This window comes from Mastacembelus armatus, chromosome 13, assembly GCF_900324485.2.
Source record: "Mastacembelus armatus chromosome 13, fMasArm1.2, whole genome shotgun sequence".
In the NCBI taxonomy this organism is placed as follows: Eukaryota; Metazoa; Chordata; class Actinopteri; order Synbranchiformes; family Mastacembelidae; genus Mastacembelus; species Mastacembelus armatus.
This window is the reverse complement of record NC_046645.1, coordinates 16,611,255-16,631,755: the sequence shown is the minus strand read 5'-3', so window position 1 is coordinate 16,631,755 and position 20,501 is coordinate 16,611,255. Positions and strand designations below refer to the sequence as shown.

General features: G+C 38.5%; 1 protein-coding gene across 1 annotated transcript in view; it reads right to left on the bottom strand.

Moving 5' to 3' along the window:
• The window catches only part of brip1 (BRCA1 interacting helicase 1), a 46,977-nt gene that overhangs the window by 11,772 nt on the left and 14,704 nt on the right, over positions 1-20,501 (bottom strand). Inside the window, 8 exon segments of the mRNA XM_026299194.1 lie at positions 247-394; positions 13,491-13,652; positions 15,317-15,457; positions 16,099-16,276; positions 16,392-16,546; positions 18,686-18,818; positions 18,895-19,094; positions 19,286-19,507. Of these exon segments, the coding sequence (XP_026154979.1) occupies positions 247-394; positions 13,491-13,652; positions 15,317-15,457; positions 16,099-16,276; positions 16,392-16,546; positions 18,686-18,818; positions 18,895-19,094; positions 19,286-19,507 (1,339 nt within the window).

Below are 20,501 nucleotides of genomic sequence, written 5' to 3'. Positions count from 1 at the left end.
TGTAAATTAGAATGATGTCAGCTTTTGTGCAGTTCTACAAATGTTAGGTTAAGTTCAGATGCAGTAGCATCACTGAACCCTCAAAAAACAGAACCTGGTTGTGTAAGATTACTAGATTACCAGAATATTTGATTCATGTATTTCAGCACTCATATAGACATAAATTCACCATTTAGGTATTTTCAGAGTTAAAGTTTGTTGAAAAGACAGTGTGATGATGTTTATCAAGCTGACCTCTTTCCTCACCGTTTTTGATGGCACTGTAGTAAACTTGAAGCAGTTCATCAAAATCCCCCTTTACACCACCACGGGGCTCTGTGATAACAGTTTTCTGTTCTTCTAACTTCTCCCAGAGACCAGTCTTGGTCCATCGATCTTGCAACTTCTCCAGCATCTAATCAAGTTCCAAGAGGTTTCATGTGAATACAGATTTGTAGAAACTGATCACATAGAATCAGAATAACAAAACTGGATGTTCAACCTGGAAGAGTAGCAGCAATAGGATTATTTGATATTACAGAAAGGTCTCATGTACATTATACATCATTGTGGCATGTTCACAGGTGTGGGCACCTCAAAACATGTGAAGTCTCAAATTCTGTCAACAACTGTCTTTAGGATATGTCAGGTGGTACCAGTTTCAAAGCTTTATAAATACTCTGACTCTTTAAACCTTGCACAACACTCAGCAGCTGTTTAAGTTTCCAGAAAGTAAAATGTAGTTAGAAAACAGCAGTTTACGGTGGAATGGTGGTGGCCAAGATGAGATCTGATAGACCAAGAAAGATCTTAGAGGGAGGTTGAAACCCACATTTGACTGCAAAATATCTTACGTAAGATTTGGCAGACTCAGAAGTGGTGATGTGCAGCAATGCTTGCACAATCAAGATCTTCGTGAACATGTGTGTAGAAAAACCTTTACCTCTGTTCTCAACATAAAATCCAAGACCAGAATTAGGCAACACAACATCAGCACAAGACTGTTGCCTGTTAGAAACAGATGGTGTGGACTGATAAACCTAAAATAGAACCACCACAATGTGGCCATTATCACCAAAAGTGTGCTTGCAGAAATAAAAGAGCAGCATTCCACAAAAATAACACATTGCAAACTGTTACGCATGGAGGAGAATCTATCATGCCTTGGGGTTGTGTTGTAGCACAGTAAACACTGGAAAGGTGGATGGAAGAATGAACTCCTGTCTTTCAATACCAGGCAGTTCTGTAAGCAAACAAAGTAAATGTGAAAAAAAAAAAAACTGAAACTGAAGAGGAGCTGGCCTTGATGATCCTAAAAATAAAACAAAAAACTCTAATCCACCTTGGACTTGGACTACAGCATATGTGGTTTCGAGTGAAATATCTTGTTAACTGTGTAACTACTATGTCACTGGCTACACAGCCTACATTCATGTTCAAATCAGAATTTTTAAAACTTTGGTAATACCCTCACTTTCCACTAAGGCACAGCACTTTTCCAGGTATTTTTCTCAATATCTGGAGAAAATACAGCCTCAAAGAATTCCCAGCATGGTTGTATGATGAGTTGTATGATCATTCAATAAAGAGTCAGAAATTAACACTGAACAAAGATTCAAACCAGAAAGGTGAAAACCTGGATTCTTTGTCATCTTGAGTCACTGTTTACTGAACTTGATTATAAAATGTTCGTTTGAAATTAAAAAGCCTTACATTGTCAACCTCCGTTTTCAGGTTCCTCTTAAATGAATTTTAAAGGAGCAGCCTGATAACCGAGTGGTTCTGGTGAGCACCCCATGTGCATGGGGCACATATGAGATGCTAGCGGTTTGAGTCAAGCTGCCCACATGTGTCACCTTCAGTGGATTTAGCTCAGCTAGTAAATTACAAGTTTCTAGGCAGACCATTAACTGATTTTGGCTAGGTCAATTTTATTTAACCACGTCTCCCAAAAAAGTATATTTAATTATACTGTAAAGTTAGTAGAGGTGATGGTTTATGGCAAAGCAGGAATTGTGGAAGGAACTTCAAATTATGGTCAGAAATGGGTTTTTATCAAGGACACATACAACCTAACATCATTAGGTTGTGTCAACAAGCCTAGAAACAAAAAAAAATGAACATACAAAGAAATACTTTAGGAGGTTGTATGCAATTTCAAGCTGTGTGTCACGAAGAATGCAACATAATTATAGTTCACACCCAAATTAAGCTGCTCAAAAAAAAATAAAGGAAACATAATCTTTACAGTTTAATATCAAGTTGGTTAACATTTGTGAATCAGTTTCACCTGCAAAGGGAAGGTGCAATAGACAGCCTAGAGGTCGTTTATTGCCATTTTTAACATAACCAGCACGGTCTGATGGCGTATATTGAGTATATTAAGCCGATTAACAGGCAGCCATTATTAACTAATGTTAGATTTTGTGAATGTGTAAATTTTGCAAACTTGTACGTGACAGGGAACAAACAATTACCAGTGCTAATGTTGTTACTTTTAACACTGGTAATTTTCTGGGTGTCCCAGTAACTGGAGTAAAAAGCCTCCAGTTAATCCAGACAGGAGCTAGCAAGGTCATATTTCTCCTATGTTTGCTTCTCTTCACTGGCTCCATGTAAAATCCAGAATATAATTTAAAATCCTTCTTCTCACATAGAAAGCCCTTCACAATGAAGCTCCTTCATACCTTAAAGACCCCATAGTACTATATCATCAACCACCTGATGTCAAACTCAACTGCAGTGCAGTCCACCTGCTGAAGACCAGACTAAAGGCAGAGAAATCACAACAAGCAAGAGCTTTAGGTCGCTGCAGTAAAGGTCTGGGAGAGCATCAGCAGAGAAAACACAAAGCAAATGATGATGTCTGTGGGTCAAAGACTTCAAGCAACCATTGAACGCCAAGTGACAGAATTGGAAGCATTTAGTTACCCACGTTTGCTCTTGTGTCTTTAAACAATGCCTGGATTTCTTTTCTTTGGATTTCTTTACTTGCAATTGGAAGAAAGCTATTATGTTAAATACCCTCTGCAATAAAATCACTGCTGTACTATTAAAGTCAGTAGTTCTCAAGGGAGGGACATTTATCTAAAAGCACTCATCCTAGTATGGCCTTGAATAAGCTTCAAAGATCAGCTTCATTGGCTTGGAAATGTGTTAGAAGGTTCTTGTATTCATCAAAAGACTTCTCAACAAGCTAACTCTAAAAGCCTGAGCCAATTGCAGATGAGGCCACAACATGGGAGGAAGGTCAGAAATCCTATCCCCCACAGTGAACTGCATTATTGTACTATTCCGTTTATCTACTTGAACAGACACTTTGAGTGTTCCTTAAAACACTACATAGAAATTTACAGAAACAGAAATTTACTCGGCGGGTTATGTGCATTATAGACAAAAACAACAAACAGACAGGAAAAGGAGACAGTAGGAGAGCACTGATAGTTTCTTGCATACCATACAAGATTTCATCAGGTTGTCGCCTCCCAAAACAAGTGAGGCCAGGACATTTGCATCAATAAAACATGACACATTCACTAAATATGCAGTGTTACATTGACAAGGGACCCCTTTACATGCATCTTCAACTCACAAACCGTTTGCCCTGCAGTTGCTTTCCAGTGCAATCTTGAGCAGGAGATGAATAATTCATGTTATGTACTTTAGGCTGATCTACCACTAAACAAAAGAGCCATTATCTGCCAGGGTGCACATAGAAAGGACCTGATCCCAGAAGGAGAAGAGTACGGAGGAAAATGCTCTCACTCATAAAACTGATGTGACAACTGGAATGAAAGAAGAAGAAGAAAAAAAAAAAAAAAAAATCAGCTTGTGACTTACATATAAACATACAGACAGAAAATCTTACCTGAAGAACCTTATGTGACAATAGTACAAGTATTATGTTTTTATCTGGTAGATTTTTAATATATACATTTTACAATAACAAGAAAAACAATATGAATTTTAATGTTAAAGTCACCACTTTTGGCTTTGATTACAGCTTTGCCTGCAGATATTGGCAAAGCTGTTGGTCACATGCTTCAAATCCAAATATCCAATTTGTCCCAAAGACTTTGAGATTGGGTGACTAAGCAGGCCATATGATGATTGATAGCACCCCCAACCACTTGTGCTCAATGGCTTTAGAGTTAACCTAGTTAACTTAGTGTTAGTGTGAACCTTTGATGAGAACAAATATGTTTAGGGCTGCACTAAAAATATAGCCCAGAATGTTTGTGTCTAACAACGCCACTAATCACTACCCTGTCACTCTAAAGTATTTATACAAGATGGCACACCTGTTGGACATGTTGGCACCTTTGGTTTGAAACATCTTTTACCAACGGGCTTTGCAGTGTCAGTGTTACAAAACTGTAAAAAGGTTTGAAAAGTTGCTGCCAAGCCTTTTTTAACCATGAAAGCTGCCTGCAACACAGCAAGAAGCAGGAGAGAAAAAAATCCGCCCGCTGTGCCTGGAGTGAAGCAGAGTGATGAACACACAGCACTGCCCGCTGCTTCACAGTAATGTAACGTTGGATACACAGCCCTAATTAAAACTATGTACCGTTTTTAATGGCACTGTATTGTGATACGCTGAGTGAGTCTGTGATACGTGATGTCTACTATCAGTACACTACTGACTAATTTAACTACAAGACTATCTGAAGTTTATCTTATCTTATGTATCTCATCTGCAATCACATGAAACTTTATGTTTATTTACTTTGCTATTTTAACACATGACATTTAAGACATTAGGTATCAAAAATAACATTGAATATCAATAAACCTGATGAAAGCAAAATTACATTGTAAAACCTGAGACTTTTGAGACATATTCAAACTTCTGGAGGGTAGTATGTACAGTGCATTCAGAAAGTACTCAAACTCCCTTCACTTTTTATTAGATTTTGTTATATTGTAGCGTGATAGTACAACTGTTTAAAAAAAAATTCTGTTTTTACTTTGTTATTATGTGGCACTGAGTGTAGATTGAGAAAAAAATGAAATTAAACAGGTGTAGACTTGTGACTACAAGAAAGCCTATGACTCAGTCCTGAACACATGAACCCTGAAATGCTGCAATATCAACATGACTTGTAAGAGCCTTCATCAAGAGCTCAATGGGGATTTGGAACCAAACCTGAAGGCCAATCACACAAGTCACTATCAAGTGTGGTGTCTACCAAGGACATGCGCTGTCCCCATTGCTGCCTAGACATGAACCCTCTCAACCAGATCATCACTAAAAGTGGCTACAGATAGATGACTATAGAATGGAGCAACCATCTGCCACCTCCTCTACATAGATGAATATCAAGCTGTTTGGTAGGAGTGAACGAGACATTGACTCACTGATCCATACCATTGGGATCTACAGCAAGAACGGATGGTGGAAGACGGAAGTTAGTCAGAACACCTACGCCCTGCCACTCATCAGATATCCCGCTGGTTTAATAACCTGGGCAAAGAAAGAGGTAGAAGCCACTGACATCAAGACAAGGAAGCTCTTCACAATGCACAGAGGGTTTCGCCCAAAGACCAGCATCCGGAGACTCCACACTAAGAATAAGGAAGGAGGCTGAGGACTAGTGAGCATCAGAACCGCTATCCCAGATGAAATAGAAAAGATCCATGAGTACATCAACAAGATGGCCTCAAATGATAATGTGCTTAGTCAACACCTCAGGCAGGGCAAACCTGAAAGAGATACAAAGGGAAGCACAAGAACCATTATAGAAGGATAAACCACTGCACAGTATGTACCACTGACAGATAGAAGAAGTGGCTGAAAAATCCTACCAGTGGCTGGACAAAGCAGGACTGAAAGACAGTACAGAGGCACTAATCATGGAACAGGAACAAGCTCTAATTACAAGATCAATAGAGGCTGGGGTCTACCCCAACAGGCAGGACCCACATGCAGGCTGTGCAGAGAGGCCCCTGAGACAATCCAGCAAATAACAGTAGGATGCAAGATCCTAGTAGGCAGGTCATACATGGAACACGACAACCAAGTGGCCAGCATAGTAAACAGTAACATTTGTGCCAATTATGGGCTGGAAGTCCCAAGATCAAAACAGAAAACACCCCTGAAGGTGGTTGAGACTGGCCAGGTTATGAACCTCTGGGACTTCCAGATACAGACTGACCAACTGGAGATGGACATAGTCGTGGGTGGGCCAACAGAACAAAGCCATCATGATAGATATAGTAGTCCCAAGTGATAGCAACATCAGCATGAAAGAAAACGAGAAGCTTAAAGGAGAAAAAGACCGCCCACAGGGGGGAGAGAGGAATTTTTTGCATGTGCACACAAACACACACACACACGTCATTTTTTATTATGCCAGAGATTTCTCATTTTCCTGTAATGCTATAACTATAGTTAATATGTAAAAATTATAACTATAGTATCTAAGTATTTCTAGCTGAATGAATTTCACTACACAATGGTTTTATTACCCCCGGGAGCACTTTTCTTCAAATTGATGAAATGTAGGTGTGTAGCAGAGTGTTAAACAGTCCTGGGTCTCCAGTACCCACAGCAAAAGATTTTAACCATGTGAGTGCAAGACACTCAACTCAAAAATTATAGACAGGAGCACATTCATGAATAATTTAGGGACAACATCTGACAGAGATCCAGGCAGCCTGGGCTGTGCTCTAAAATGTCAATATACAGGCTCAAAACATCAAAGAAACCTGAAAATAGCTGGGATGATCTTTTATGCATTTAAATTTATATCTACACCACAATAAAGCATGCAAAGAAGGGCAAGTGGTTTGAATGGTTTTGAAGCCATTGCAAGTAAACATTTCCAACCACAACATCTTATACACCCTACCCCTCTTATCACTGGAAACAGATTCCAGTATTTAGAGGTAGCTGTACTGTAAAGAATTTGTATACCCATTAAGCATCTTGCCTGTGTTCTTGAATGGCTTTGCTCCACTCATCTAACTCAGTCATGTTTGGCATGTTAAATGTGCTATATCTCTGTACATCTTACAGGTAATCCCTGGTCCTTGAGCTGCATATTGCTGATGTTCACATCTAGAACTCCCTGCCTGATGATCTGAGACTTGCAGAATCTATATATTTTAAATCACTTCTTTAAACTCTGATTTTTAAAATTAAAAGGTGTGTAATAAATTATGTTTAGTTACTTATTAGTTACATATCATTGTTAACAACTTCATTTCATAGGAAAAGCATAAAAAGCAAAATTACCTTTATATGTCAAAGGCATGAAGATTTCACTAAAGCTCAGTCTTATCATTTATTTTTGAAACATCAGCTATAATTCTACTCAATTTTCTACTAAAGTGTAAACTAAAAGTGTGGGGCAAGAGGGGAATGAGCAGTATTTAGCACATAAGAGGGCACAAAAAAGTATAAATAATTTATTCTGCTTTCCTGGCAAGGAAACCAGTGACCTCTACCAGTGACACAGTAAAGTGGGCCAGATCTTTCTGCCAATTGGAACAGTGTGGTAAAACAACCAGACAGAAGAAGTGAACTGAAATCTTTCTTGCACTTTTACACGTTCCCTCTTTTCCCTCCTTATCGCCCCATCCTTACCCTCCTCTGTATACAGCCTTGCTCTCTCCCATTTTCTATGTCTCCAGTGTCAGTGAGCTATGTGGCAACACTTCTAGTGCCTGCTGAATTATGGAAGGAGTTTGGAGGCGACGGCATTAATGAAACATGCAGCTAGGAGCCACATTTCACAGTGGCAAGAGGAGATGTGTTGTTGCTGTGTAAATTATTCAGCTCAAAAATATCACAGCAACCATCACGCCAACACTGGTGGCTAAAAGCCACCTGCCACCTCTGGCCTTTCTTCCCCTGTTTTCTGCTCTACACATGCCAGCCACACTGGTGGTGACAGTGGAATGCTGCAAAAACATTGTGTGCTGCCCAGAGAAGACTGTCGCCAATATGACTTAATTACCATTTAAATTGATTACACATAAAATAGATATTCTTTTACATACTTCCTAAGTTGGATATATCTACTTCCTAACACCTAAGACCTTAATAATAATAAATATGCTGATTTATTATTGAAATATCTAATTTTCTACAAATATACAGAACAATTTGTTACTGTTTTACACTGTTATAACAGATAAATTGGCAAAATGTAACAAAACTCAATTGAAAATAAAGAAATTTAATGTTAGCATTTGCCACATTATATACCTGAATCATTTTTAATGAGTATAAAATAAATGAAAAGATAAAAGTTAAAAACATAGTCAGTTATTAGAATTTGACTTCCATACCCTTTCTGTGACTCTCTGTCCAATGCTCATTTGTTTAATAGGAACAAAACCTAAACCTAATCAGTATTTGCAGCACTCCTCTTTGCCCTTAAGCCTGTAGCAGTTCTCTTTGGTTTGACCTGCACACAGTTTCTCCTGGTACTTTGCACCACCTTGGAGAAGCTGCTGCAATTCTTCTGTCTCATCATAACTCCACATTGCCCAGATCTGGGGCATTTTGGGGGGTCAGATCATCTGCTGTAGGTCTCCTGGTTTTTCTTGTCTCTAAAAACAGTTCTTCATGAATAGGGCTGCAACGTCTAATGAATATTAGCAATAAAATCAATTATTAAAATAGTTGGCAACAAATGTATTTATTGACTAATTGGATCTAGTGATGTAGCTGTTTGCATAGTGACACGGTGAGCACGTAGAGAGAAAAATGGCAGAAGTAGAGAAGAAGGAGAGCCACGTTTTCCACAATGAAACCATATTTACACTGTTATGTGGATAGTAGTGGTTCCTTCCTGTTCTAGTTTTTCTGTTATGTGGTCAGATAATCTTCCAGTAAAATGTTTATGGTTCTCAGGACAACTGACACGGTAACTTGCACATTCACTGAGCAGACAGATTCAGTTTTATGTGATGTCGATCCACAATGAACGTGTATTTAGTTGTATTTTAGCTGCTATGTCTGTAATGCTGACGGTGAAAATGTATGAAAGTAATTCAAAGACAAATCTTTTGAGAGATCCCAAAACCAATTTCGAGAGCTACTCAGTTTGCAGATCAGCATTTGAGAGCAAGCAGGCACATATTTTAGCGAGTAGAGGCACATTACCAGTGGCTACCAGGGGCTGAAAGAAGAGCTAGAAAAGATGTGGAAGGTGAAGGCAACATTTATGTAATAAAATTTAAGATGTGTTGTAATGTCCTCACAAATAATAATTTAATTTCTTCTTCTTTTATGTATGTAGCAAACTCATTTAAGGTTCATATTTTGACGATAAAACATTGAAATGACACATTTTTATTCTTAATATCTTTAGACTATTGGTGGTTGGTGAAACAAAACAAATTAAAGAATATTTCGTGTCTGCTGCACTGATGAATGATTTTCACAATTTTGATGAAACAACTGATTTATAACAAATTATTCGCTGCAGAACTAGTTTTGTACTTATACCATCTCTTGGTTGCTGTTTAAATGCACATGACTATTGAAGTAGGTATCCATAGATGAATATTTTTAAGACTCAATTTACCATGTGTTTTTAAGTGTCAAAATGTGAGTCTTCCAAAATGTTCCTGCTTAGTTAAACAGCGGCAACCCTAAAGTTTCCGCTGTAAAAACTCATAAAATATCACCATGGCTCAAAATCAGAAAGGCTATGCTAGACTGGACTAATTAGCCTCTGAATCACATTTTGAAATAATAATCATTCTGGAGCAGAGTGATTGGTCCTTCAGATAACCCTGAGCTAGTGTGGCTGGTGCGTGCTGGCGGGTGTTCATCCTGTAGTCTGCTTTGACTTTGGTTTGACACATGCTCAGCAGAGCCCAGGCGCCACGCTGAGTGTCTTCACACAGACAGTGAGGCGACATCACCTAATGGCCCTTATCTCAATCTCTTTTAAAAGCATCTTGTAGTCCCTGCCATCTTTTGTTGCCACCTCTGCAAAACCCTGCTTTTTTAATAAACCATCAGTCCTCTTTTCCTGTGGAGCACTGGTCCCTTTTTTTGGCGGCAGGGACCAGACAGCAGGACCCGCTGTGATTTTAATGGGTATTAACTAGGGGGCTATTAGGCTATAGTGCAACAAAACCACAGCACTAGTGCAGCCTCTCTGGGAAAGTGTGTGTGACCATGATTACAGGCATTCTTTGTGTGTAGTATCTTAAAAAAAATAAATAAATAAATGTAATGAGTGGTGTGCTAATGCCAAATATTCTGATGAGTTTCCTTTGCCTTTATTTTCCAGAATTGTATTGTATTAAAAGTCCATTGTATCTATCTCTTGTGCACCACTGTCATTGACAGCAAATGACGAACACACAGACATATAAACAGTTTCTCAACCTGGCCCACTGAAACCAAAAGCCAGATTTTTATTGATTCGATTTCCAATGTTACTCCTTATGTTGTATGTATGTATATGTGTACATTCTATCAGAAAATTATTAACCATTGTGCAATTTTCAAAAACAATACCCTTCCATTATGTTCGGGATGAAAACATCACCTAAAATAAACTCCTGTAAAAATATATCAGATAATTATTTTTTCTTCTTTTGCATAAATCTGTTAATCAACTTCAGTTCTGATCAAAACTACTAAATGTAGACACACACACACACACACAGACACACAAAATGACTTATTTTCAATATAAAAACTGATTGTGGACTGGATATTTTTTTACCTTCTATCACAGTCTTGGATATGTCAAAGATTAGTAACACTGATTTTGATGCATTGTTAGTTTTTGTGCAGCATCAGATTTTAAAATTTTCAGACTAATTTACTGTTCGTGGATGTTTTTGCCCCACTGACTGCCATTATAATGACATTTTTTGACTGCACAGCCATGACACAAAATACTTACCTGATATATTTTTACAGAAGTTTGTTTTAGTGGATGTTTTCATCCCGAACATAACAAAAGGGTAGTGAATTTGCCCCTAGAGTATTATTGACCTATGGAAAATTTCTAAATCATATTTCCACAATTTATGTCAAATTAAGGTTTGTCACCAAAAATCATTCCATTCGCTGAAATACTGTTAGGTTATGGCCAAATTAACAGTGAAAAATGACCCTTGGTGGATGAAAACATCCCAAACAGTACATGAGGGTTAGGTTCAGCTTTTCTCAGTCCCAATGCAAACATTTATGCTTGTGTACAGTATGTGCTCTTTGGCCCTCGAAGGTCTGTTTGCCTTCGGGTGCCCTATATCACAGACCCAGTTGTGTATGAGGAACTGATAGCAATCACCCAGATAAACTGAAAAGCAGTGTCTGGAGATGACCTATACTCTCTATGTTCCCAGTACACACACAGACAGACACATCACAGAGCAGACGGGACTCTGCGGCACCAATAAGGCCTCCACGGGCTCCAATTAATACCCCAGCCCTTCACATCCACTCATCTCTACATTTTTAAGAGCTGACTGCAGATTAAATATTTATGCCTCAGCATAGACACAGATAGAAGACTCCTACAAAGCTATCAATAATAATAATAAAAAAAAAAAACATCCCACAGTCACCCCTAAGCTGGCATCACAGGCTGAAAAAAGGGAAGGTAAAATGAGAAAAGAACCATTTTGTGTCTTAGCTGTCCTTCACACTTTGGATGGTAATCTTTGAGAATGCAAGTGCAGGCAAACAAACAAAAGGCAAACAAAAGACTGCAGCAATATAGTGAAATACAATTCAAACATGAACCACACAAGTATGCCACAGGAAAATGCTAAATTTGCCAATGGCAAAACACAAAGGTCCACCATTTGATGGAAGTCATGTGTCCTCTTAACATAACACTTACTCATAAGAGCTAAACGGCATAATAGTAATGGGTAGGTTCCATAAGACAATGTACAGTATATTGTCCCAGGATGTGTAGAACTTAACATCAAGTTGAAGATCAAAAGCTAAAAAATGATATTCAGCTACTGCGATTCAAAGGCAGATTGGTAGGAAAAGCACAGCAGGATTTTCACTGCTGTAATATGTGTTTGAAAACTTTAAATTATTTGATTATATTAATGGTTTTAATGAAGGAGGAAATAAGGAAGTATGTGTAGTATTTTTTTGTTGGTGAGTATGAGCAGGCACAGAAACACTGCTTCATTCTTCTATAATATTCATTTTTTAATATTTTATCGACTTTAAATGCTCACGTCTTATCTTTCCTACAGTATGTTAATTGACCTATTGCACATGTAACATGTAATGTGGGAAAAAAAGAACACAAAAAGTTTAAAGGAATCCACTTGCACATCATTAAGATGTGACAAGTAGCTAATGTGACCTGTGGACATGAATTATTCATGAACAAAAACACATAACGACAAAGAGGGACAAAGTGTCTAAGAGTGAGACGCACCCTCATTAACTGAAAGAGGATACAGTTCTGTGAGGATGACAGCACTTAACAAGTACCTGACAGTATCTCTATTGATCAGTGGTCATCTATTGTAACATATGACACTGCTAAGAGCTCCATCTTAGTAATGAGATCTTTTGGAAGCCAGTCTAGGCTTTGGCTTGTATGACCCAAGTTAACATGTATATACCTTCAAACAACAAAAACACTGGACATCCACTTTGTGGTCTCCAGTGCCTCTTAGTGGTAAAATGCAGCAATTAATGTTGCCACAACAAGCACCTAGTAGCCTCCAAAATTACAAACCAAAATCAAAACTGCCACAAAAATCTCTTCAGTGAAAATGAAATCATCCAAGTGTTTTACACAAGTTAGTTCTGTTGGACTCCTTTGTTAACTGCTGGGACTAAGACTAGGACTATTGACAATGTCAGTCAAACAAATATTTAACCTTGTTTACTATACTGTTCTGTGTAGTTCACCACAAACACCTTCCTAGGGTAATCCTGAAAGGGTCAAAACATGATGGTGAGATGTATTAACAGTAATTTATAGGGTTGGGAATCTCTAGGCACCTCACGATTCGATGTGATGACCATCCAGAGGGCTAAGATACAATGGTAAAATTAATATCAATAAATCTTTTTTTATTTTCTACATAGGATTTGTTTCTCACTGTGTGACTACTTTCAATGCAAAGTACTTATAATGATCCATAATGAATTTTCTTCCAATAAATTTTATTAACAAAACATATCGAAGAGATGTGACTAAATTAGAAAATTAAATTTGCCAGCATTAACCCAACAGGAAAAGAATGTGCCTATCCAGGCTGCTACGGACCAGGCATCACATATTACAGCTATCATATGAGCTTTCTTAAGCGATTCCATGCATATCATTGGCAATAAAAGCTGCATAAAAGAGTTTGTAACTTGATTCTCCTTTTCCATGTTGGGTGGAAGATTTGACATCACTTGCCTTCTCCCCTAGTATCTAACATATCTAACAAGGCCCATGCAACAGCGTAATATGTATACATTTCATATTAAGTCAGAACAGTAATTTCATTGCCCATGTCTCCTGCTTAATGTAAGCAGAATATGTTTTAGTGGTGTTATTTACCTTGTAAGAAGGCAAAAAGCAGAGCACACCCTTGGCCACAACTTGGCATACATGAAGTAGCAGGGCACCCACTTCATCCTGGAAGGCATATGTTTCAGCATGTTGGAAGGTGGCACAGAGTTTTCTGCCTTGGGGTCCAGCACCAACAGTGCCCACCCAAACCTGAAAAGAGGGAATAAGAAACCTAAGATTCTTATCCTTCTTACAAGCATACCCCAAAGCACTAAAAAAAAGCATATAACTGATTTATTAAATAAATACTCAATATGAGGAACAACAATACTGAAGATTTTTTTAAAGAGGGAAGTAGTCCCTATATCCAATGGATAATAAAAAGGCTTTTGCAGCATAGAGGTCAGGATACAGGGGAGACTTATTAGGCTGGGAAGAAAGCAATTTCCTTGTAACTGTAGCAGACTTATCAAACAAAGAAATTCTCAAAACGTTCTCACAGGGGGACAGGTGACAAATCAGTAAAAACCATTAGAGGTTGATCAATGATATTAAAAAGAACCTTTGAAGAGTACACACAATAAGTTCATAAAATTACTGTGCCTTAGCTGATTTTAGAGCCAACTGAAAGGCACCACTTAAAAAGATTCAAGAACTCAGGGCTTCTGTGTTTCCTCCATCTGCGTTAAGATGTACAGTCAAAAAAACGCCTTAAGATGCTTAAAAAGACTCGTGATGTGGTGCAGACACCACCGTGTAGCAAAGTCCAATTTCACTGTATCTTTTTAGCTGTTAACATATCAGTGTGACAAACATAATTCACTCCTGTTGCTCTATGGCCTCTTTTCATACTCACCACAGCACTGACCCTGTACAAATACATTTTCTTTTGTGTTTGTATTCCATTTTCTGTCATCTATAATTTCATTTCTTTTCCTGATATCACACACACAACTTGTTTCACTGACTGTATAGGCTGAGTGGTTTAGGCTTTTGCACAGCTCTAAGTAATTGGTAAAATAATCAATATAATTAGAGTAATTATCTGAAAAACTGTTAGTGGGAATCCTTAGAGTCCAACAGCAACATCATAGTCAAACACATTGAAGAGAAACCAACAAGAAAATCCTCAGGTGCCAATTTAAAGGCCCCAAATTTGGAGGACAGGCAATGGATAAAAATGCTGCAGAGATGTCTGCAACAGGAGCAACTGCATCATTAAAAAATAAGGGGAAATGATCAAAAATCTTTGTCTATGTCAGTAACAGGCAAGGTCTAATGTATACCCATAATAATGAGTTGATTCAAGAATAGACTGAGTGAGATCAAAAGCGACAAATAGAGCTAACTAATTGTTTGGGCAACACAAGTGAATATTAAAATCACCACATATGAATCTTGTCCTATCTCAGGATGGTATTAGCTAAGAGATCAGAAAACTCAGATATAACACATACAAAGTGTACAAATGCATTTTGGAGAGGGATAAACTGCACCATAATTGGTCCATGAATTTAGAACTGGGCTGAGGGGAGAGAACAGGGATAAAAAGAAGCTTTAAAAACAGCCGCGGGTCCACCACAGTGACCTGCCAATGGTGGAGAACAAAAAGATCAGCCATCAGCTGGTAACAGATCAGAATAATGAGTTTTCCCTAAGTTTCTGCCAGGTTTCTCTTAGAAGGAGGCTATACAAGCAACAATAGGAAAAAAGGTATTTTCAAACTGAGATTGTAGTTATGGTCTAGAAATCAAGCAGGATAACACATTATTCTAGTAAACACTCTCACTAAATATGCCTTATCCAAGCTGCCACAAAACCCAGGGTTGTTCCTAGAATTAAATCTGAGCTGCTCAATGTCATGGGCAACTGACCTGGGACTTGTTAATAACATGGTTGGCCTCCAGCTGGATGGAGAATTTCACCCCAAGTTCAGAGGAGAAGGAGCCCATGGGTGACAGAGTTCCTGATGTTAGCACAATGCTGCGCACCGACCAACTCAAGTCAGAGAAAGCCTGGAAGACACAGACACAACACATGACCAAGAGGTGTTCAGCAGTAATTTATGTATTAATGAAAATAATTAACATAAATGAGGAGAAGGTTAAAGAACATATGACGGTCCCTGACTATGTCGGGCAGTACTTGTTTCTTCTCTCCTGCCTTTCAGATATTAGGTGAGAGGACCATGGTTTGGGTGAGCTGGAGCACCTGGGCCCCATACTCTTGACTACCCTATAAGCAGCCCATTTCACCGGTCCAGGGGAGCTGCCACAGAGATGAGACTCCAGCAAAGACAGAGCGCAGTTCTCCAAACAATGCTACACCACAGATATTTCAACAACAGACTTGCACACCTCATAGGTTTTGGGATTGTGTTGGAAGTAAATCCTTAGTTTTTTTAAAAATTACATCTATGCTTATAAGTTCAAAACTGGTGTCGCTCCCTGTTATTTGTCATAGTTTTAGCTAGCCATGACCACCAAGACAGTAAAAATGTCCTTCAACACTTAATTATTCATATGACATTTTACCAGCCCCTGGCAGCTAACCTGCATTTCAGAGTCTATAAAATCAAGCCTTCTTCAATTTTACAGACTTCAGTAACAGATCAATGTGGCCTTTGTGGCAGGGTCTGCCACATCTAACCTCTCACCACAGCAGGGTTGAGGCACCAGAAGCTGAGTGTCAGGACTTCTGTCTTTATTCGGACGCTCTGGCGTTGTCTTCGGTATGGCCGAACAAAAAAGCCCTGAGCGTCAGGAACATCAGGTGGGACCTGGTTATTCCAAGCATAGCTCTTCTGTAGAGCTACCCGGTAATCTTCAGCAAACCTATAGATACAGAGAGCACAATAAAGCAACTGTTCAATTCTATACCCTGTACAAGAATTCAGCTGATGTATAAGTGCAACTTAGAATTTTGCAACTTCTTTGGACTCTTTCTGACCTGCAGTTCTCTCTGTATAGGAAGTCCAAAACCATGAACAGGTTTTTAAGGACAGTGGAGGTAGCTGAGCTGATAATTGGGATCTGCACCATGTCTTCTTTACCATTAACGAAACCAACACGCTCCTCCTTCTCCAGAATAGCTGCCAAGTTTTGCTGTTGAACAAAATGACAGTGGAAGAATTACACTACAAAGTATTTGGACAGTTGCATGTTTTTGTCCTATCTATCTTTTTTAATCTCTCTATCTGTATCTGAAATAAAATCATCAATAAATGCTAGTGTTCCAGTTTATTGTCAGCCATAGTTGCCATAGAAAGGTGCTAACACAACAAGCTCCATGTTTGACAAATGAGGTGATTTGCTTTGGGTTATGTGTAGCTCCTGTTTTTCCACACTTTGCCTTTTCCATTTGAGAACAGACACAGAGACCAGAGATTGATATTTGTTTCATCAGTTCATAGAATGATGTTTAGTAGTCAAGGGCCCACATTACTTTGGAACCCCTGGACACTGGTTTTAAAAGGGCTATATCTCTCTATCTTTCTATACTGACATAGACCTCTAGCATACAGTATTCTCTATTTTATGTCATACTGAATGTGTTGAAGCACAGAGCCCAGTGAACATAGCAATTAATAAAGATGTAATAGCAGTCCTAAGTACTTTTACCACTAGATAGAATAGATAGATAGAATACACTAGACCACACTGAGGCTGATTTTATACCAGCAATGCTGATGATGCTTATGTGTAGAATGAAGCTTAAACTTGTCATGAACCCTGTTGCTTCTTTTTCCGTGAGGTGAAAGTCAAATTCTCTTTTGCTAAAGGTGATTAATATGAAGATGCTGGTAGTGGGCTTTGTTAATTGTCATACTCTTGACACTTTCACATACGTTTCACCCACGTCTAAGATTTTTTTTTTCTTTCACTACAGTGCAAGACTACAGGTAAACTAATAAAATGATTTCACGTGCAAACTGTGATGTTATGTTGTATTAAGTTATATGTAGTATATATATACACATTAATTTCTGGCATTATTTTTCTTATACACAAAATGTCTGAATGGAGTGAAATAGCAAACAAGATCAATCTACTAAAAACTGTATCAATCCTTAAACTCTCTGACCCTCTGGCATTCACACTGAACACACAGGTGATGTTGGTTGGAAGCTGTGAGGGTTCTGTGCTTAAAGCTTAGATTGCCCATTTGAACTAAACCTAGATTTCATTCATGTTGGAGCTGTTATCTTCTAGTAATAATTGCAAAATTCACAGAATGCAAAGAACTTAACTAGGAACGGTGGGGTGTACTGGTATGCATATGGTAAACTAAAAAGTTTAAGTGAGAAAGAGATGGCACAAACTGCTACATTTACCTCTACTAAACTAATATTCTACATAGAACAGATTAAAATCCATATAGATTGAGTGAACTCAGTAATGGTTTCTCTGACCAATGCCAAAAATGGGGCAGTCATGGCCTAATGGAAAGGGAGTCGGACTTGTAACCTGAAAATTGCAGGTATGAGTCTCAGGTCCGGCAGGAATTGACGGCACGGAGTGAATAGCCAGCACCCTGTCCACCTTCAATACTCCCCGGGCGCCGCAGCACTGGCTGCCCACCGCTCCGTGAGTGTGTTCACTGCTGTGTGTGTGCACTTTGGAATGGGTTAAATGCAGAGCACAATTCTGTTTATACTTGGCCACATAAGTCACTTTCACTTTTCATAAGATGTGAAGTGTCTAATGGAAATATGTTATGACAACAACTTCTGAAGTGTGTGGATTTAACTTGGACTCTGACCCTAAGATCTGGCTACTGGGTGATGTTACATCATCAATACCACCTTGTGAATGAAATACTAATTTATTTTAATGGTGCTTATGGGAAATCTACAGGACCTCAAAGCCAAAATCATTGGATAAACAAACTTATATCTTATTGCACTCCTGAAAAGATACTGTGAGGGGGAAACCAACTGTGCTTGAATGGATATGGACTCCCTTTTTGAAAGTTCTGACAACTGGACTTAGGTGAGTGATCAACCTTAATCTCTGACCTTTTATTGGTCTTTTAGTTTATTGACCAAGGAGTTGTTTGTAATTATATACTTACTCTTGTATACAGTGTAGGGGGTTCAGGGGTGGGTGGGATATTCTGTTAATTTTTGTTGTTTTTGTTGTAAAAATGAAATGTACTGGTGTTACATAGCTTGAAAAATGTATATTATAAATTCCTAACAAATATAACTATACAAAAAAAGTAAGGGAAAAGTTATTTGGTACCTTCAGAATGCTAAAGGTATCAGCAGTGATGCCCAGGTTGTGAAAGATTCCAACTATATCCTTCCCACTCCAGACTTTACTAGCAGCCTCATATTCCCGTTCCAACATCAGACTTTTGCTCTCCTGGATCCAACTACACAAAAAGACATTCTGAGTAAACATCTACTCAAATTAAAAGAACCACATATATACTAAATTAAGTCACTGACTTGATCAGACTGTAGCAGAAATTTCTAAGTAGCTCATGTTTGGAGCGTCTAATGTTGTTATTGACCATGCTGTCAAGTTCATCACTGGACATCTGCAGACTTTTATAGTCTAAGGTGATGCTGGCACTCTCCCTTGCACAATCCTCAATATTGTGGGCTTCATCCAGCACCAAGATCTGGCCTGCAAGGTTGATCTCCATCTGCAGAACATGGGCAATGAAAGAAGGGATGAAGACGATGAAACGTGGCTAATACGTTGACATTATATAACATATGGTCTGCTTCTAAGATTTTATCTTATTTGTTCCTCCCACTCCTTGAAATATTTTGAAATAATATTTCAATAGACTGTTCTAAAATTCTTCAAATTCCTGCATTAATCTCTACTAACACTCTCTCTGATCATTGGGTCCAGGAGATAGTTGTATGGGCAGAAAATGATTGAGGCCCCCTGCATAAGTTCACGAGCAGCATAGTAGGAACACGAGCGGAGCCGCTTGCCCAATGTGACCAGGTCCTCGACGTCCCAGGCTTCACGCAGTCCGTGAACCTGTTGTAGCGTGTACTGGTCCCGCATCTTCTGAACACCGTGGTAGTAGCGGCATGACTTGCCCTGTTTTACACACATTTTTAAAGATACAGAGAAATTAGATATAAGCAATGGTACAGTACTGCAAACATTGTTTATTAGCAACTGTGACAAAGATAATCAGCAAAGGGGATCAGCACACAAGGCTCAACATGCAAGATCACATACAGTGCTCTGAAGAAGTATTTGCCCCCTTCCTGATTTTTTTTTTTTTGCCACACTTGAATGATCATCAAACAAATTTTAATATTACACTAAGATAACCAGAGCAAATACAAAATGCAGTTTTAAATGATATAATTTATTAAGGGGAAAAAAAGTTGTCCAAACCTGCCTGGTCCTATTCAAAAAAGTAATCGTCCCCTAAACCTAATAACTGGTTGCAGCCCCCTTGGAGACAACTGCAATCGAGCATTTGCGACAACTGGCACATCAGTCTTTCACATCGCTGTGGAGGAATTGTGGCCCACTATTCTTTGCAGAATTGTTTTAATTCAGCCACACTGGAGGGTTTTCGACCACATATGGCCTGTCTAAGGTCATGCCACAGCATCTCAATCTGATTTTTTTTTTTTTTTTTTTTTTTTAACACAATATGTAGTCTTGGGTTTTGGGGTTGTTTAAATCTCCACCCAGTTTAAGGACAAGTTCCTAGAACTAATATTTGGGCTCAACAAGTGACAAATCAAATCAAGATGTTTTGGTCATTTACAGATGACCAGTAAGTCCAAAACTAACATTCTGCTCACTATCACACAAAACTAGAAGCAGAAAGCATTTACTCCAGGACCTAGTGAATTTAACCCTCATGTGCTGTTCGGGATGTTTTCATCCACCAAGGGTCATTTTTCTCTTAATTTGGCCATAACCTTCACAGTATTTCAGCAAATGGAATGATTTTTGGTGACAAACCTTAATTTGACATAAATTGTGGAAATATGATTTAGAAATTTTCCATAGGTCAATAATACTCTAGGGGCAAATTCACTACCCTTTCGTTATGTTCGGGATGAAAACA